The sequence below is a fragment of the Mirounga leonina genome, unplaced genomic scaffold (genome assembly GCF_011800145.1).
Source record: "Mirounga leonina isolate KUSES-001 unplaced genomic scaffold, KU_Mleo_1.0 Mir_154, whole genome shotgun sequence".
Lineage (NCBI taxonomy): Eukaryota > Metazoa > Chordata > Mammalia > Carnivora > Phocidae > Mirounga > Mirounga leonina.
Genome location: NW_023270389.1, coordinates 19,924,931 through 19,945,148, shown reverse-complemented (window position 1 = coordinate 19,945,148; position 20,218 = coordinate 19,924,931). Strand labels below are relative to the sequence as shown.

Here is a 20,218-nt window from a genome sequence, read left to right as displayed (position 1 = left end):
AAAAAGAAAATAGAAATCAGCCAAAGAAAAATTAAAAATCACTTCCTTAGTTGATTTTGAAGTGCATGGATTTGTTTTCATATTTATAACAGTATAAAGAATTGAATTAGCATTAAGATCAGTGACAAAACACTTTAATTAATATTTTCTACCTCAATATCATTCTAAAATAAGAAAATATGTTTATGTGTAGTTTGATGACAGGATAATCAACAATCAGCAAGAGCACTTAGTGGTCAAATAAACATTAACTGTATGAATAAAGAAATTAAAAATATTTATTACTATAGGTTATCTGCAGTTTTTATATTTTACATTTCAACTAAAATAATATTTGCCAAAGCCAAATGTATGGCATATTTAAATACAGACATTTACATGCAACACACATCTAAAATTAAATATTTCCCTAAAGTAGAGACATATATACTCCTCAGCATAATCTTATTTGAATAATATAGTATTAAATGACTCAATGAGACTTGGAACAAGAACACAATCAATGGGAGAATACTTTATTTACAGGAACAAATATAGCAAATGCATGAGTCTCCAGGGCCTTGGACTCCTTGCTTCTTTACCTCCTCTCATTTCTAATTTTTATCCCAGTTCTAAAAGTCCAAAAATGAAACCTAACTACTTTTGGGATAAATCTCCTCTGAGCCTCATTCAAACCACTGACTGCCCACTACTTTAGTAGCAATTTCTGTTAACAGATGAGAAGATGCCCCTAGTCCCAGCCTAGAGCTATGTATAATCTGGTCATGTTTTTATGACCATTAGAAATGTGCTCCACTTACTGGGTAAGTCCATGTTCACTTAAGAATGAGCCCAAACGTGGTTCCCATTCTCAGTTATCAATGTGGGTTATGTTTAACCTGAAAGTTCTATGTGTCTTCCCCAAAGTTCCTGTGTCTAGCTTATAACTAGAAGTGATACATTGCTTATTCTTGAACCAGGGTTAGTAATCCAAGAACAAATGATTGTCCTCTCCTATTGTAAGAAACGGACATCTTCTACTCTCTCTATGCCTGAGAGAGAAAGAAAGAATCTTCATCATTATGGAAAATGTGTTCTGAATATATGGATATCTGAGCATTAACTTTTTTACATGTAGAAAAAAATATCCAAACTAGATATTTGGTCTAGCTATTGACAATTTTGCAAAAGCTTAACTTTAACTCAACTATGGTTTTATAAAACGTTGTTATTACTTCTTTACTTTCCTTCCATTAAGTAATAAGTTTTTCTGACTATGAATGGAATGAAGTCAAATGGAAGGCTTTACAGAATATATTGGTAGATATAGTAGGTGTTGTTATAAGGTAAGTTTTGATTTACATTTTTAAAATCCTTTGATATGATGCATTTGTTAGAAGTAAACATGCTGTATATTAAAAGCAGATTACAAGCTTGCCATCAAAATGAACAAAATTAATTTTCTTTATAACCAAATGGCAACATCTGACTTTACATCCTGGAACTCCGTACAGGTGAATGAGCGTGATCGTCTTCTAAGATTTGTTGGTCTCTGAGGTCTTCCTTCTCTCAAGTCTAAATAGATGTCAGATTTCAGAAAACGTGTATAACTGTCTTGTTCCATAAGCTGATACACCCTGCTTTGTGCAGCATCAAAAATGTGTAGGGTAGGTTGGGTGATGCTCTTAGTAATGACTTCTTTGGTGTGAAAATCAAGGTTAACCTGGATGATAATAATAACAGTAAAGTATGATTATGGTCAATCTACTTAAGTAAACACTTTTGAAAAACAAACAGTGCAGGACTGATCCAATGTTGGAATGGGCATAAGGCACTTGGATGCTTTTGTGATTTTTTTTTGTTATAAGCCTAGGGATCCAATGATTTACTCTGGGCTGGCATTTCATCTGACTCTTCTTTTCCTATGCTCCCAGTCCTTCTCACTCTCTGCTAATTTAGAATAGTGAAACATTGTAAATATCATATAGACCATTAGGTTAACCCATTTTCAAAGTGGGAACAAAACTTCATAGAAATTAAATTATTTTGAGTGAGGGCAAAGAGTGAGTTGGGGACATATTTAGGATTTCAATGTGGGGCTTTTGTCTTATCCCCGTGCTTTTTAAATTTTATTATGATGCTTTATTACAAGCAAGTGTGTGCTGAAAATGGATAACTTTTAAAGATATAAAATCCTTTCATGTTTTTACCAAAGCACTACTGCTGTATCTGATTCTGATGGATGTAAGTTTTCACTTAGGGTTCCTTCCTTTTCCCTCACGGGTAACACCATACCACTAGCTGCTTTTTAAAAATCTGTTTATAAAATTGGCCATGGGAAAAACAGAATAATGCACGAAAACACAGAATAGATTGAAACATATTGAAACAAGAAAACAATCATCATTCCATGTGAAATGATACCCACATAGACAATGCTACCTCATGGACAATACTAATTTATAGTGAAACAGAACTCTAAACATTGATAGCCTACCAGTTCTACCACTTCATCAAAGAAACACTATTTATTGAACACATAATAAAACTACAGAAACTCTATTTAAGTTATTTTTGAGGGCAGTCAGGTAATGTTTGCTAGTTTTATAGTTTTATTGCTATAGTTTTAGCAGTTGTACACACAATTATCTCACCCTGAGCTTGCAGTCAAAGAAAATCACATTTGTTTTTTCACTTGAGCTCTTGTCAGATTAGGTTTCCCTCATCTAACAATTATGAAATTTTCTTTTAGTCTACCTTAAAGTGGACAATAATTATTTTGGGGCAATCAAACTTTGCATAGGTAGATGAGCTCACACTAAAATGGTACAATATACAATCTTTTTAATTTGTCTTGCCTTCCTCACTTATAGAAATTGTTAGTTAGAGACATTGCTTATGCTTAGGTGATGAATATAGATAAGTGAATGAATCTAAATGTTGCAAGTAATTGTATTTACTCTTAGTCTAGAATAAAAAATAACCCCAAGGAATGACTTCAATTATACTTTTACTTTCATGGCAAGTCTTACAATGTATTCTGTTTGTATATGGGAATTCATAGAAATATCCATTTTTGCTTCAATAAAATCTTGACATTTCTGGTAGAATATATGAGGATACAGATTTGATAAAGGCAGATTCTCTCAAAAATTTTTCAAGCAGTATTAAATTTTTACAATCATCTTTACTGTACCTCTTGTGGAGCATCATTCCGTATAAATTTCTCATATATTGCTTTTGCTTTAAGGATAATTTGTTGAGGGTCTTTACTTTTCTTGAAATCTTCACAGGCTATCCAAAATTCAATGTTTTCCTCACTGAATTCTGTTTTAAGGAATCTGGTAAAAGTCTCCAGTCCATCTATCAGGAAAAGAAGTGATATATTTTAACTATACAATATTAATGCTGAAGAATTGTACTACTTGATATTTTTTTCCTCCAAATATTTATTTAAATTTCAATTAGTTAACATGCAGTGTGATACTGGTTTCTGGTATAGAATTTAGTGATTCATCACTTATATACAACACCCAGTGTTCATCACCTATTTAACCCATCCTCCCGCCCACCTCCTCTCCTGTATTGTACTACTTGATATTATAGCTATGTCTTCCCTCTAATGCAGTGAAGAAACACACATATGCACACTATACATGGGAGACCTCATATAAATTAGCTGTAATATTCACAATTATGAAAAGTAAGTATCAGTCCTGTTGAAAGGAGGTTGGTATCATACACAGACCTGAGGAAGAGGGACAAATCCCTACTCCGGATCTTGCTTTGGGTCTCTTTCAGGTCCCTCAGTGCCTTTCTCAGGGATGTGGGAGTTATTCTACAGAGCCAAGAAACTATTCCACCTGGTGCCCATTCTCTCCACGCCCCCTGACTTCCAGACTATGCTTCTATACTCAGGACCCTGGAATTCCCTGTCTAAAAGCTCTATGTTGCCAGGGTTTGCACAGTCCTCTTCCCCAAGTTCATCCACTAAAGGCACACTGACTCAATGGTATGCATACCCTTAGAATAGGACTTCAATTTGAAGGCTGGGGTGTCTACCCAAATGTGCAAAGAGGACTTTCACAGTATGGAACCAAACCATGAATAGAAAGAGAAGGAAGGTAGGCAACTTGATAGAATAGAACTGTAAAGAGTCTGAGAATTTTAAATTCAAACCTAATGGTTACACAGTATATTTGTATAAATAAAAGGATAAAATATATATTTATAACAGTTTGTTAGCTTGATTTATAGCTCTTAAGCATTTAGATATTTAGCATGGGATCTCCATTTTTACATTTGTTCTGAGCTCCATCAATGTTAGGCATTGGTATAAAGTTTTGTGGAAGATGGCCAGAATTCAAATTCATGTTTAGCTAGTTACTATGTAGTCCTGAGTGAAATACTTTTCTTTCTGTGCCTCAGTTTTTCAATATTTAAAATTAAGATAATGATGATACCTACCTGATAGGGCCGTTTAGAGAATTAAAAGCATTGATCCAAGAAAGATGGAGTAGGAGGACTTTCCCCTTGTCCCAAAGATACAACTAGATAACATCCATATCAGTGTAAATAAGCCAGAGAATGACCTGAGGCCTGGCAGAACAGACTCTCCACAGCTAAATGTAGAGAAGAGGCCATGTTGAAGAGGATAGGAAGGACAGAGACACAGTTGGGAGCCAAACAGACCCATGAGACTGTCTGCAGAAGGGAGGGACACAGCAGGCACCGAGAGGGGAGATAAACAGACCCTTGTTGCCAGGCACCCCAGGCTCAGCCACAATAGTAGAACACATAACACACATAGGAGACAGATTCTGGTGAATGGGGAACCTTGCACTGCAGGGCACCACAGGACTTCTTCATAAGGCCACTACTTTCAAGAGCAGATGTTGCCAACTTTCCTAACATATAAAAACAGACACAGAGAGACAAAATGAAGAGATGGGGGATATGTCTCAAATGAAAGAGCAGGACAAAACAGAAAAATAGACTTAGGGTACTCAGAAACACTATTAAGTGTAATAACTTTATCATTATATGGATCCCAGAATAAAAAGAGAGAGAAAGGGGGGAAGAAAATTTATTTGGAGAAATGATAGCCAAAAAATTCCCAAATCCAAGGAAGGAAACAGAAATTCAGAACCAGGAGGCACAGAGAGCCCCCTATAAAATCAACCCAAGGAGGTCCACACCAAGACACACAGTCATTAAAATGGCAAAAAGTAAAGATAAAGATAGAATTTTAAAAGCAGCAAGAGAACTATTGGCTATTTACCCCAAATATACAAATGTAGGGATCCGAAGGGGTACATGCACCCTGATGTTTATAGCAGCAATGTCCATAATAGCCAAACTGTGGAAAGAGCCAAGATGTCCATCGACAGATGAATGGATAAAGAAGATGTGGTATATATATATGCAATGGAATATTATGCAGCCATCAAAAGGAATGAAATCTTGCCATTTGCAATGACGTGGATGGAACTGGAGGGTATTATGCTGAGTGAAATAAATCAATCAGAGAAAGACATGTATCATATGACCTCACTGATATGAGGAATTCTTAATCTCAGGAAACAAACTGAGGGTTGCTGGAGTGGTGGGGGGTGGGAGGGATGGGGTGGCTGGGTGATAGACATTGGGGAGGGTAAGTGCTATGGTGAGCACTGTGAAATGTGTAAGACTGTTGAATCACAGACCTGTACCTCTGAAGCAAATAATACATTATATGTTAAAAAAAAAAAAAAAAAGGAAGAAGATAGCAGGAGGGGAAGAATGAAAGGGGGGAAATTGGAGGGGGAGACGAACCATGAGAGACTATGGACTCTGAGAAACAAACTGAGGGTTCTAGAGGTGAGGGGGTGGGGGGATGGGTTAGCCTGGTGATGGGTATTAAAGAGGGCACGTTCTGCATAGAGCACTGGGTGTTATGCACAAACAATGAATCATGGAACACTACATCAAAAACTAATGATGTAATGTATGGTGATTAACATACATACATACATACATACATACATAAATAAATAAATAAATAAATAAATAAATAAATAAAAGCAGCAAGAGAAAAGAAAACAGTTACATACAAGGGCAACCCCATAAGTCTATCAGTTGATTTTTCAGCAGAAACTTTTCAAGCAAGAATAAAGTGGTATGATATATTTAGAGTGCTGAAAGAAAAAACAAAACAAAACAAAAAAACCCTGCAACCAAGAATACTCTATGCAGCAATGTTATCATTCTGAATAGGAGAGATAAAGAGATTCCCAGACAAACAAAAATTAAAAGAATTCATGACCACTAAACTATTCCTACAAGAAATGTTAAAAGGAGCTCTTTGAATGGAAAGGAAAGACTATAAGTAGGAATAAGAAAATTAGAAAGCACAAAAACAGTAAAATTAAGTATATCTATAAAAATTGGTCAAGGGATTCACAAACTAAAAGGATGTAAAGTATGATACCAAATACCTAAAACATGGAGGGTTGGGGAGAAGAGTAAAGAATGGGTTCAAATGCAAGCAGCCATCAACTTAATATAGACTGTTATATGCATAAGATGTTTGATGAAAACCTAGTGGTAACCACAAATCAAAAACCAAAAATAAATATGCAAAAAATAAAGACAAAGGAATCCAAGTATATCACTAAAGAGAGCCATCAAACCATGAGAGAAGAAAGCAAGAGAGGTGAGAATTAAAATTTTAAAGCATACAAAGTGCTTAAAATGGTGACTGGCACATAGTATTATACTTTGTGGGTTTTGCTGGTGATGATGTTAATGGTCTTAGTGACTATCATTTATTTAAGCCTCAGTCAGGTAAAGTTTACATAGTTAGAATGTGGCAGAGTTAGAATTCATCCCTAAGACAAACTGACTTTAAAACTAGTGCTTATTCAACTTTTTATGATATTCTATTTTTTTTTTTTGGCTTATACACATTTTTAAAATTAAACTTCCTTATTTTGAGAAAATTATAAATTCACATGTTGCTGTAGGAAAGAATAGAGATCCCATGTACTCTTTATCCAGTTTCCACCAATGTAACATCTTGTAAAACTGTAGAGTTGTTGAACCATGCAAGAGTTAGCAGTGCCAAACCCCCACTCCATGCAGTCAAATATCTACTTATAACTTTTGACTCCTCAAAAACTTAACTGCTAATAGTTTACTGTTGACCAGAAACCTCACAGATAATCAGTCAATTAACATATATTTTGTATATTATGTGTATTGTATAAAGTATTCTTACAATAAAGTAAGCCAGGTAAAAGAAACTATTATTAAGAAAATCATAAGGGAGAGAAAATGTTAGATTAAAACCTGATGGTAATCACATTTATAGTACTGTACTGTGTTTACTGACAAAATCCAAGAGTAAGTAGACCTATACAGTTCAAACCCAAGTTGTTCAAGGGTCAACTCCAATAAAATATCACAAGTAAGATAATGATATACCACTATTTAACTATTTACCCATTGAAAAACATAAAGAAGTGGGTTTTTAAAATTTATTTCACTTTGAGCAGAATTATTTTTCAAATAGATTATTATAACAACCTTCTAATTACTGACCCTTACTCTTGGATTCCATTACTTGTTCCCACCCACTCTTAATTTATTATCCACATTCTAGTCAGTAATATCTTTCTATATACAGACTTCATCATGTTTCTTTACTTTTTAAAAATTTCCAGTAGTGCTTTTCATCTCTTTCCACTATCTTTTTCACACACTAAGCTCCATGTACTTAAAAACATTGTGCTACAGTTGCTTGCTCACTTGTGTTTCTCATGTTACTTTTTAAGATTCATGAGATGAAGACTCTTGTCTAATTTGCCACCAAACTTTGGAACTGTGGCTCAACAAAGTCTATGTTTTTGTTACAAACATTACACTTAACAGCAAGGGCTTTATACTAGTATTGAGGCAAATTAGAAAATGATTGGTTTCAAAGGATCAAACTGGCTGGAAAAAATAAAGAGGATCCATGGGTCCATGGGGGATATAATGGATTGCCAGAAAAATAATCCAAAACTCTTTAAAGGAAGACAACATAGTCTAGACTCCTCTATCTTCCTTTATGCTCACATACAATAAAAATTTATTAGGCATGCAAAGAAATGTCTAATGTGACCCATTATCAATAACAAAGGCAGTCAATAGAAACTGACCATGAGGTATCCAAAATATTTGAAATAGCATATAAGGACAGTAAAAAGGGTATTATTTAATTTGTTGAAGAATATAAATGTTAAAAAATACATAATGAGTGAATAGATGCAAAAACTCAGCAGAGAAACTGAAACTATAGAAACAATCAGATGGAAAGTCTAGAACTAGAATAGAAAATACCTGGGGTAAAAAATTCATTGAATGGGCATGACAACAAATTAAAGACTACATAAGAAAGGGGAGTCTACTAGAAGAGAGTTGAATAGAAATTATTTAATCTGAGGAAAGGGAAAGGAGGTAAAGAATAACAACAACAAAATTATGGGACAACCAGAAAATAAGATGTTAACTACATCTAATTTATATCAATGATGACATTACATTTAAATGGACTAAATACTCCAATTAAAGGTCAGAGATCATCAGACTGCACTCAAAATTAAAATTAGACTATATATTGGCTACAAGAGACACATGTTAAAAATAAAATATTAAGAAGGTGAAATAAAAAAATGAAAATGGTACACAACATAGGTATTTAGCATCTGTATAAAAACAATTTGATGTGGCCTGACAAAGTGACTTCAAAACAGAGAGTATTTCCATTTCATAATTATAAAGTGGCCAACTATTACTAGTAAATAATAATCCTAAATATATATGGACTTAGTTGCAGAGCTCTAAAATATGAGAAGCAAACTGGCAGAACTGAAAGAAGTAGAAAATTTTACAATTACAGTTGTAGATTTTAATTCTGTTCACTTATAAATTTATAGAACATGTAGACAGAATATTAATAAGGTTATATAAAACTTAAAATTATTAACCAAGTTGACCTAATTGATAATTATAAAACACTATCCAACACCTTTTCAAAAGCACAAGGAAGATTATCCAAGATAGACTCATGGTAGGTAGGATGTAAAATAAATATAAACTTCAAAAGAATGATATCTTATAGAGTATGTCCTCTGCCCACAAGGGTTTTAATAAAAAAATTAATACTAGTAACATAACTATAAAAGTTTCCAACTATTTGGAAATAAAATAACACACATACATTCATAGGTCAAATAAGGAATTACAAGAGAATTTATGATATATTTACAATTGGATTATAAGGAAAATACAGCACATCAAAATTAGAGGGGTACAGTTTAAACAGTATTTAGAGGGAAATTCATTGCATGTAAAGCATACTAGTAAAAAAAGAAGGGCATAAAATCAAGATATAAGTTTCTACCTTAAGAAGCTTGAAAATAAGAACAAATTAAAGCCACAATAAATAGAAGGGAAAAATAATAAAAAGAGAGAAGAAATCTATATGAAAGAAAACAAAGCATAGAGGAAATTAGCAAAAACAAAAAGTTGGTCCATTGAAAACATTAATAAATAGAACCTCTAGCAAGCTTGAGCAAGGTTGTTTCATAGTATAAAGCAAATCAGGAATATTACCACATCTCTGATAGATATCACAAAGATAATAAATATTACGAACAACTTTACACCAATAAATGTAAATTAAACAAAATAGGAAAACTGTTAAAAAAAAAAAAAACCTACCCCAAATGACACTGAAGCAGTGAAAAATCTGACAGCCGTAATCCAATTAATACAGACTTTATAATAAAAATATTCTCCCCTCCCCCTAAAAATTTTGGATCCAGATTTGGTGAATTTTATCAAACACTTAAGAAAAAGTATTCTAATCTTATATAACTCCTTCCAGAAAACAGTGGAGGGATGAATACTTTCCACATTATTTTAATACCAAAACCTGACACTGCTTCCTCCCCAGAAATAAATAAAATAAATATTAAGAAAGACAGAAAAAGAAAACTACAGACCAATATCCATCATGATCAGAGATGCAAAGATTCTGAACAAAAAGACTTAAAGACTTAAATTTAGCAATGTATGAAAGGAGAAGCAAACATTCTAACATTATGGTTAAAAGAATTGTGAAATAAAACAATAGCTTTCTTTCCTCAACTCATTTTTACTTATATTCATTTCTTATATTCACTACTCTCTTGTTTTGTTTTGTTTTGTTTTGTTAAGATTTTATTTTTTATTTGTCAGAGAGAGAGAGAGCACAAGCAGGGGGAGAGACAGGCAGAGGGAGAAGCAGGCTCCCCACTGAGCAAGGAGCCCAATGCAGGACTTGATCCCAGGACCCTGAGATCATGACCTGAGTTGAAGATAGCCCCTTACCCCATTGAGCCACCCAGGTGTCCCATATTTACTACTCTCTAGAATGATTCCTTATGGTCAGTGATGGCTTCTAATATAAAAAATTCCATACAGAGTGAAGCAAGAAGAATGAATCTCTATTGGTAGAATTATGGAAATTGAGAGATTTTGCATTTATAACATGTTTAGATATTCTGAGGGCTAAGTGCTGCTTATATGTACTACCACATTCAATCTTTACAACAGATGCTAGGAATATGTCCTATATTCATTTTCATAGATGAGGAAACTGAGTTTCAGATAAGTTCAATTTTCCCAGATCTCACTTTTCAAACAAACAAACAAAATAAGTTGTAGAAGCGTATCTTTCTTAAGAAGGCAACATTTTCTGTGGTAGGCATAGTAACAGTCCTCCAAAGATGTCCATGTCCTAATTCCCAAAACCTGTGAATATGTTACCTTACATGGAAAAAAGGAGCTTTGCAGATGTGGGTATGGTTAAGCACCATAAAATGGGGAAAGTATTCTGGATCATCTAGGTGAATAATCTAATCCAGTCTAAGCACATGAGTCCTTAAAAGTGGAAGAGGAAGGCAAAAGAGTGGGTCAGAGAGATACAACATGAGAATGACTGTTACTTATCTTGAAGATGGAAGAAGATGGTCATGAGCCAAAAAATGTGGTGGCTTCTAGAAGGTGTAAATAGTCATGAGTTTAGAGCCAGCAAGACAATGGAGACCTTGGTCCAAAACTGCAAAGAACTGAATTCTGCTAAACCCTGAATGGGTAGGAAAGGGATTCTCCCCTAGACCCTCCAGAAGGGACAACAGCCTAACCATACCTTATTTTTTTTTCCCCGATAAGACCAATACTGTACTTCTGATCTACAGAACTGTAAGATAGATTTGTGTTGTTTTAAGTCACTAAAGTTATGGTAATTTGTTACAGCAGCAAGGGGAAACTAATACAATCCTCAAACTATGTTTTGCATTTCACCATTTATTTCTCCTATATATAGAACTTGTCCTCTTTGTCATGAAGCACAATTTTTTTTATGTTTTAAGAAATTTTTATTTTATTTTATTTTTTATTTTATTTTATTTTTTCATTTTTTTATTCTTATGTTAATCCCCATACATTACTGTTTTAAGAAATTTTTAAAAATACATTAGAGATACAGGAACAGGAAATAACATGACAACCTATAGACATATCCAAAATATTGAATATGGGATAACTTTAGCCACTACCATGACAAAAGAATCATGCAGCTCTATCCAACTGCTTTTGGCAGGGGATAGAATTGGCGTTTTCACTGGAATTGGCATTTTCACTGGAATAAGGGGAGATTTTTTTTTTCTCCGTAAATTAACCCTGAGCACCAGGTGTTAGTGATTAAATGTTTGTAAAGAAACTAGGAAGACAAGCAAAGGTCAGGCTTACAAGAATTTGAGAAACTATCATTTAAGACTGACAAGTCAGAATTTGTCTATAGTCATTAGATGCTAATAAGATAATTACCGGTTAAGTACAACCTTTTTAAAGAGGTCTTAGTGCTAAGCAGTTCCTGAATGAGTCTACAAACTCTAACTGAGAATAAGGAAGAATGATCAATGTAGGATATTTAACAACTTTTATTTTTTAGCTCATTTAGTATTTGATTTTTCAAGATTTATTTCTTAACGCTGCATAGTGTGCTTTTCTCCAAATGTAGAAGGGAAAGATAAATGGGTAATGATTTTTTGGAGCATTTTGATGCACAGATTTTCCTCAAATACCTAAAAATGTATATGTTTCAGAGTCAAAATAAAATGCCTGCAATCTTGCAATGAGACAATAGTCTGTTCCAGGTTAAACCTAGTTTGGAAAGAGGAAATTAAGTACAAGCATTATTGAGTCTGTGAATAAACTTACATTGACCCCATGGTCAATGTAGAAAAAACCTTTCTGGTTTCAACTTCTTCTACCCATATGTCATGTATAAGTATGATTGGTCAGTTTTTACATGCCAAATTATTCCTAAAGTGAGTTAATAAACGTCACAATTTTGGGAGAATATGACCATTACTTTTCCTATTAATAGATCTCCATTATAAAAAAGTGTTTTGCGCTAAACATCTAAAATGAATCATCCATATGCCAGGCAACTGAAAATGTTACATATTAAAAATAACTTTCTTCACCTATCTTTTATTTATAAAACACCTAGTATGAACATGAGGACTATATTATATACTGAAAATGCAGTAATATTAATTATAATAGAAGTTTTAGGTGTTTGCTAAGTTTTTGGCACATTGCTATATGCCTTTTATTAGCACAGCTCCATTTAGTTTTCATGTCAACCCTATTGGAGTAAACCATTTTTACAGATGAAGAAGTTGAGGTTCAAAGAAAGGGTTAAGTTGCCCTAAATTTACAGCTGGTAAAATACAGTGCAGAAGTTTGAACCCAGATGTATTTTGTTCAAAGTTATAAGCTGCAGTAAAACAACAAAGTCCCTACTGCTGAGGAGTATGAAGGTCAATGGGTGGGCAAGACAGGCATTTATATACCAAGGACTAACAAAGGACACTTGTGGGAATTATTTATTCTGTTTGGAGCAGTGGAGGAAAATCAATTTGCATGGAATTCAAATAGAAATCTTAAAAAAAAAATAACATAAATGTTTCTTAATATATAGCCCTTTACTAATTCACAAAATATGAGTGTCAACTCTGTGCCAGCCATTGTGCTCTGGAATATCATGCAAAAGGCCTTTGTTACCATGATTAGTCTTGAGTTTGATACAGACATTCAGAATGAAGTCCCAGCACTAATATTAGAAAAAGTGCTATGTGCTAAAAGTGCTGATGATGGGTTAATCAAAGTGAATGGATTCCATTGGCATAATATGAATATAATAAAGAAGAATAAATACTGATTCAAGAAATGGATTAATAATGAATGAGAAAGTAGTTCATTTATTTAAAAGTTTAAGTTATTTTTTAAAAAGTAATATGCAATATTGTGCAAGATTATCCCAGCACATTAGTTACTTCCTGTTTCTCTTGCTCACTTTGGGCAGCTACATTAAGTCAGGTCACAATGGAACCGTTCTGCACACAGAAGGATTAACTTACCAAACAGTCTTTTAGAAGGCAGCAGTGGTGAATGCAGCTGCCGAAAGTGCTTGATAGAACCTGCGATTAGAATCCACACTGGAAGAAGCTGGCTCAATGTGTCATACAAATATGAAACGCCTGTGATTGCATGTTTCTAAATTGAAACTCTGGCATCTGTTGGAGAATTCTTCTGATGCCAAGAAACCAAATGAAACAAAAAGTCAAGAAACTCTCAGGTTGGAAACTCAAGTACAGTATTACTAGGTTGCATGTTTTCCCCTTAAATATTTGGCTATGTCATAGCTCTTGACCTGACACAGAATGTTGTGGTTACTTTTGCAATAATGATGTATTTATGTGATCCATTTATAATTTAGACTGGATTTTACTTACTTTTATCCTGAGACAGATTAAGAAATTGAGTGTTTGTTATGGGTCAGACTGATTCAGAAATTTAACTTTGCAGAACACTGGAATCCCTTATCTTGCAGAAAATCAGTAACTGAAAATTGGGAAGGGCAAGTTGAAAAGCCACAACATAAAAAGTGTAAGGAGAAGCACTCATTTCCTTCTGCAAAAGTGAAGTATCATTTCCTTGCAGCCTTTATTCAGTCAGTAGTAAGTATTTTCCACAGTATAATCAGTTTATCTTTTTAAAGCAAGGGGGTGCCATGACTTACATATTCTACTTCTCTCATCTATTATGAATTATTCTCAGAATTAAGTTTAGTAGAACCACAATACAGGGTGCAAAAAAAGTCCAAGCAAATATTCATTAATGAAAGGGTAAAAAATATTGGAATTATTTGCCATGACTGGAAAATGCACAGTTATGTAGTAGTTGGAAGGTTTTCTTACGGATAGAGACTCCCTGCAGGAAAATAACATCCTCTTTCACATCTTTTACTGATTGAAGATGTGATGGTTAGAAAAATCTCTAATTACAATCAATCACTCTTCCATATTCTACATGTGTGCCTATAAAACCCTGCAAAACTTCTGATAAAGTTTACCAGCAACTAAATAAGTTCAAACTCTGACCTGTTACCTTCTCACAAATCTTGTTCTCCCACATCTTTTTCTCGTCTGTAAAAGGCACTGTCATCTTCCTATTAATATGGAATAAAATCTAGAGATCTTTGGCTCATCCTTTTTCTTCATCTTCTATCTCTTCATCACGTCACTTTACAATACACACATTCAATCAGTCACCAAGTTCATCTGTTTTCTTTCCAAAATAGCCCTTACCTTGAGGTTAGCTTTTATATTTGTATCAATCTTGTAGGTAGTCCATATTACATGGATAGAATTCTACTTTTCTGTCCATCAGTTTTCTAACAAACTCTTCCAAAGTTTGTCCCCAACTCGACTTTCCAATGTGTTTGTTCACTACTCTGCCCCAGTGAAAGGGAACTGGTTGCTTTTCCAAGTTGTACTGAAATCTCTTATTTCTCTAGCCATTTTCCTGCCTTTTTCTCAGCTCAGGAATTATTTTTTCTTCTGCCTGTTGAAATCTTGCACACATCTATATAATCTCTTTTAACAATTTTTGAAAGGTTACACAATACATTGCAAGTTATATAGCATTTTTTAAATTAATTAATTATTTTCAAACATATTGAGCAGCATTATTTTACTTTCAAAGATACCTTATGTGAAACCATATACATATATGTATACAAACACACACATATATGTGTAAGTGCAATATACATATACATATACATATAATATTATTAGAATTGATTTGCTAACTTTGTATTGATAGCATTTACTTTTATAAAGTCAATCAGTGAATCACAGATAATCTGATATTGGTTTTTTAATTCATAATTTTTGTTTCTATTAAATAGCATTTAGAAATTATTGCTTTTTATATGTGTAGTTAAATTATAAATTTTTATGATTCATTTCACAATTTCAGACAAATTTGTCAATAAACAGGGATGGTGGAAAAAATGTATCCTAATATCTGTATAGAAATAAGAGGAACATTTTATTTTAGAGTAGATTCAGATTTATGGAAAAGTTATGAAGATAGTGGTTTTCTTATATCCCACAACCAAGTTTCCTCCTATTATTAACATCTCATATTGGCAAAGTACATATGTTATAATTGATAAACAAATACTGATACACTTTTATTAACTAAAGTCCATACTTTGTTTAGATTTTCTTGGATTTTATCTTCTGTGTTTTTTTTTTCTGTGTTTTTTTTTCTTTTCTTCTGTGTATTTTTTTAATTTTTAAAAGAGTTAAGCTACATTTGAAGAATGAAATTTAGATAAAATAGCGGGATTATCAAAACACTCCATGGATTCTGTCACTTCTGTGAAATACAGCAAAAACTATGCTCTTTCTGTTTTAGTCTCATCTGTCTACTGTCTGTCACCCTAAGCCACTCTTCCTTTTTCAAATTGTTTCTCAACAGAGAATTACTTTATTTTTAGTTCCCTAAATAAATTGCATTGGTTAATGCCCCATGCCTATGTTGGCTCTCCACTTGGATGGTTTCTCTCCTTGTCCAGCTAGTGAATTTTGATTAAACCCCTAAAATCTAGAGTAAGAACCATCTATTCTGTGGCTCCATTTCTAAAGATGCTAATAATCAGCACAGACTGCTTTTAATATCAGCCATTTTTGTCAAACTAAATACTCAAATTTCTATTGTATTTTGATTTGTATTTTGTTTGATTTCCCATTTGACTAAATTTAATATAATTTCCTTTTCCTTTATATAGACATGACATACAGAATTTGAGAAACTTACTCATTTAACCAAAGGGGAATTCTGTAAAATTTGATAGAGTAAGGTCTTTCTTGAAGTGCGTGCATGTGTATGTGTGTGTATGTGTACTAATGAGTATAAGATCTTTCCTTCTTTTTATTTTGTTTGCCTGGAGTCAAGACAGTAGAAATGAGCTGAATTTAACCATTGCAACCAAAAGATGTTTTTAGCTGATTATTTTAAGCTTTATAATTTAATATTATAATAAGCTTTGCAATTAATTGGATTTTGGGGGGATTGATTAAAAGAATACTAGTAACATAATTTTTTGTGAATTCAATATAATTTAATTAGCACTTTGATCAAGAGCAATGATAATAATGTCCAAGTGGATCAGTGCTGACTTCCGTTATCACGTTGAACTCTCTTGATTCAAATTACTGCTATTTTACAGCTCTTTAATATTTCCACCAGCAGAGAAAAGAGAGAGAGCAGCAGATTTAATTTTTTCCATTCAGTTTTGACTACTTGTAAAACACAATGATTACAGAATGCCAGGGGAAAATTTTCTGTAGGACTAATTACCCTTGCTGAATCTTTCTTCTCTCTGTGTGGGTTGTGAGAATATGATGAAATTATTATGTACCAATTTATTAAGTTCAATAAATAAATACAGCCTATATCTTTCTTTTAATTGAAATTTCACCCTGTAAGTGATTTTACCCAGTTGGAAATAAACTGGAAAATAGAAAAAGATTACGAAATTTATGGTTGATAATTATTATTTTTCATAATAGAAGTAACAATTTACATTTGTGTAGTGTCAGTTACTGGTTTCTTATTCATTATCTCATTTAATCCTGAGAGAAATCCATTCCTATTGGAGCTAAAGACATTGTTATCTCCATTTACAGTTGAAGAAGCTGAAAGTCAGAGAAATTAGGAAGCTTAACTAAGATTATACAGCCATAGAACTCCGATCTCAAAGGAACAGTGGGCTAACCTTTTCCTAGAAACAAATTTGGTTATATTATTTGAGCACTTAATATTTATCAGGTGATGTGCTGAGTTTGAGCATCCACAGATGAAAAGACATTTGCTTCCTTATAATAAACCATCAAATTAAAAAAAAAAAAAAGAGTAACAATGTAGGCAGTCTGTCCTCTGACTCATGCTTTATTAGTGTTGAATAGTCAAACAAGGACTCAATATTTGTCCTCACCTTCCACCTCACCTACAAAGCTTCATCTTAAATATCCATCTGATTCGCAACTCTTCTACAAAATTCTGCTTTAAAAATAGAGGATTGATATGAAGAGTGAAATATTTACAAAATTTGAAAAAAAAAGTATTTTCATGAGGGTTACCTGAATTTCCAATAAAAGAACTACTTTAAATTTTAGATCACTTAACAATAAAAATAACGTGGGTAATCAGGTATTTAAAAACCAAGGATCTCATTAAAAAAATCAATAAATTAAAAAATTTGAAACTATTAATCACAGCACAAAGAGGTAATATTTCAGCCACAATAAATATTTTTTAGTAAAATCAGAATATTTAAAAAACATTTTCCATTTGTTGACTATTCTACTATTTAGTTATTTCTCTTGATCAGAAACACAGATTGCTGTAAATTACCAGAGTACATTTTTATGACAGCCTGTTTTATATAGTTATGTGCATACTTTGCGTAATTTTCCATTAAGATGTAAAGCGTTTGGGAAAAACACCACTAACCTTTACGGGAAAGCAGTTTGTCAAATGATTCACCCCATATCACTGCTTCTTCAGGGGAGACTCTGTTCAAGAGACAGAATGTTTGTAATGGAGTATGCAGAAAGACTGTTTCTAGATCTGCTCTAACATACTCTTTAATACTGCTCTTTTCAGTTATAGGGTTTCTTCTTTTATTATTATGTAATGAAAGTTGTATATACATTGGAAACTTCAAAAACATTGGTCAAATTTTTTATTGATTTTGCCTACCAAACAATATGTTAAAATAACATATAAATATTAAATATTAAAGAAATCAGGTCATTATCTTTTTTTTTCTTGAGAAAACAATTTATTCATCTCTGCATATCCAGTTTAATTCAGCAAATAGAAGAACCTAAACTGACAGTGACTTTTAGCCAAACTCTTTTTTAACTGCAATTTCCTTGAAGCTCTTACCACAATACACAGCAATTTTTTTTTAAACAGATAGAGGAAGTTTGGCTAATGAGGTTCTAAAGGGATAAGAAATATATTTAAAAAGTTGCAATACAACAAATATATTACAGTTATAATTTACAAGGTTGAATATATTTGTCTTGGACCTTTTATTGGTCATATTTCATTTTTGGACAAATCTGTATTATACTACTATATAAGGCCACTTCATTTTCTCTTTGAATTAAAGAAATGGCTAAAAATGACAAAACATCCCTTTTCGTGCTTTTTTGCTTTTATACTTACAGGCATTTTTTTCAAACTACTAAGGGAAGAGATGAATAGCTCTCCTCTATGACAATATTATATTGTGAAACTCTTAAATTAATGAGTATTTCATCAGTTTATAAGGAACAAAATACATCATTTAAAATTGACAGGTATATAACTTTAAAAGAGCACTTTTAAATTTTTATAAGGTTATTTAATTCAAGGTATTAAAGTAGTTTAATTTTATGGAATATTCCTAGTTTTTTGAAATGAGATCTCTAACCTTCCTTATATTACTGTGTAATTTCCAATAAAATGGAAATTCCTAATTTCCTCTTTTTTAAACCTTTAATGATAGAATAAGAAAATCTTCCCTCAAATAATTAAAAGTTATTCACCTTGTTTCTTTGGCCAAGTGCCCAGATTTACTGGAGTGGGTTTCTTCATGAAACTCAGGTTTCTGCACGAGAAGACTTAACCTATTTCTTTTTTCCTTAGCTCTGAAAATGAAAAGGCATTAGCTTCAGGACAATTTGGATGACAATTAAAATCTTTCCTTCTGACTGTTAAACAAATTTGGGATTGGTCATCACCTGAACATCCCTTCTCACCCACCATCCACCCCCCCACACTCACAATGGTTTTCCTAGTGAATTTCATCCAATTTGGGGAGGAATTAGGATAGCATATGTGAAATATATTTTGTTTTTTCCCTCAGTGATTTTAATGTATTTGAGATTATATTTCAATGAAGATTGTCACTAGTTGTTCTGTGTGGTTAAATTGTTGCACTTTTTCAAAAATAAAAACACTTTAGGGGTGCCTGGGTGGCTCAGTTGGTTAAGCATCTGCCTTGGGCTCAGGTCATGATCTCAGTGTCCTAGGATCGAGCCCTGCATCAGGCTCTCTGCTCGGGGGGGGGGGGGGGGGTCTACTTCTCCCTCTGCCCCTCCTTCTGCCCCTCTTCCTCCTCGAGCTCTCTCTCTCTCCCTCAAATAAATAAATAAAATCTTAAAAAAATAAATAAAAACACTTGAGATTTAACAGGTATTTACTCCTAGTAAACAAAGAGACATTTTTCCCCAATTGTAACACTACATTCAATGTAGTTTCAACCAGATATTTTTAAAAAAGTGTTAACAAATATTCAACATTAATCATGTTTTTAAAAGTATAAAACCAATTTTAAAAATTATGATTTTACCTGATTTTGGCTTCTTTGCTTGTTTCTTCTTTTCCTGAACCATGTATTAACTTGAAAAAAGTTTTTTCTTTTGATTCGCACATATTTAATTGAGGAAAGAAAACCAATGATGTTTCCATCTTCTCTCTCTAAAATGAAGAGATGTCTAATTTGTTACATCCTTCACCTGTTAATGCTATTTCATAGTTATACATGGTACAATAAAAAGTTATCTTAACTCTGTCAGCAGTGCTTAAAAAAATAAAGTAAAAATGGAGTCAAGAGCTGTGTTTCTGTCTCCACAAAAAAGTAGAACTGAGGAACCGAAGTACAGTTTGGTCCTGAGCTGTTTAGGGAAATGATATTACAAATTTGCAAAATGACTCTTGGTCTCTAAGATAAAGACGAGTATTACCACAGTGC

The 20,218-nt window shown here is 33.0% G+C and overlaps 1 protein-coding gene across 1 annotated transcript; it reads right to left on the bottom strand.

Annotated features, from left to right (window-relative positions):
• Positions 1–256: 256 nt before the first annotated feature.
• Positions 257–20,169, bottom strand: RGS18 (regulator of G protein signaling 18). The gene is made up of 5 exons (XM_035010138.1): positions 19,817–20,169; positions 19,011–19,112; positions 17,926–17,987; positions 3,176–3,342; positions 257–1,702 (listed from the first exon to the last, which is right to left on the bottom strand). Exons 1-5 carry the CDS (start codon positions 19,933–19,935, stop codon positions 1,445–1,447), a joined length of 708 nt encoding a protein of 235 aa, XP_034866029.1. The 5' UTR covers positions 19,936–20,169; the 3' UTR covers positions 257–1,444.
• Positions 20,170–20,218: the final 49 nt, after the last annotated feature.

Coding starts and splice junctions, on each gene's coding strand:
- RGS18 (XM_035010138.1), bottom strand. CDS start 19,935: ATGGAAACATCATTGGTTTTCTTTCCTCAATTAAATATGTGCGAATCA. Junction 17,988..19,010: donor CACTTGGCCAAAGAAACAAG/GTGAATAACTTT, acceptor TCTCTTGAACAG/AGTCTCCCCTGAAGAAGCAG. Junction 3,343..17,925: donor CAAACTGCTTTCCCGTAAAG/GTTAGTGGTGTT, acceptor TTTTCCTGATAG/ATGGACTGGAGACTTTTACC.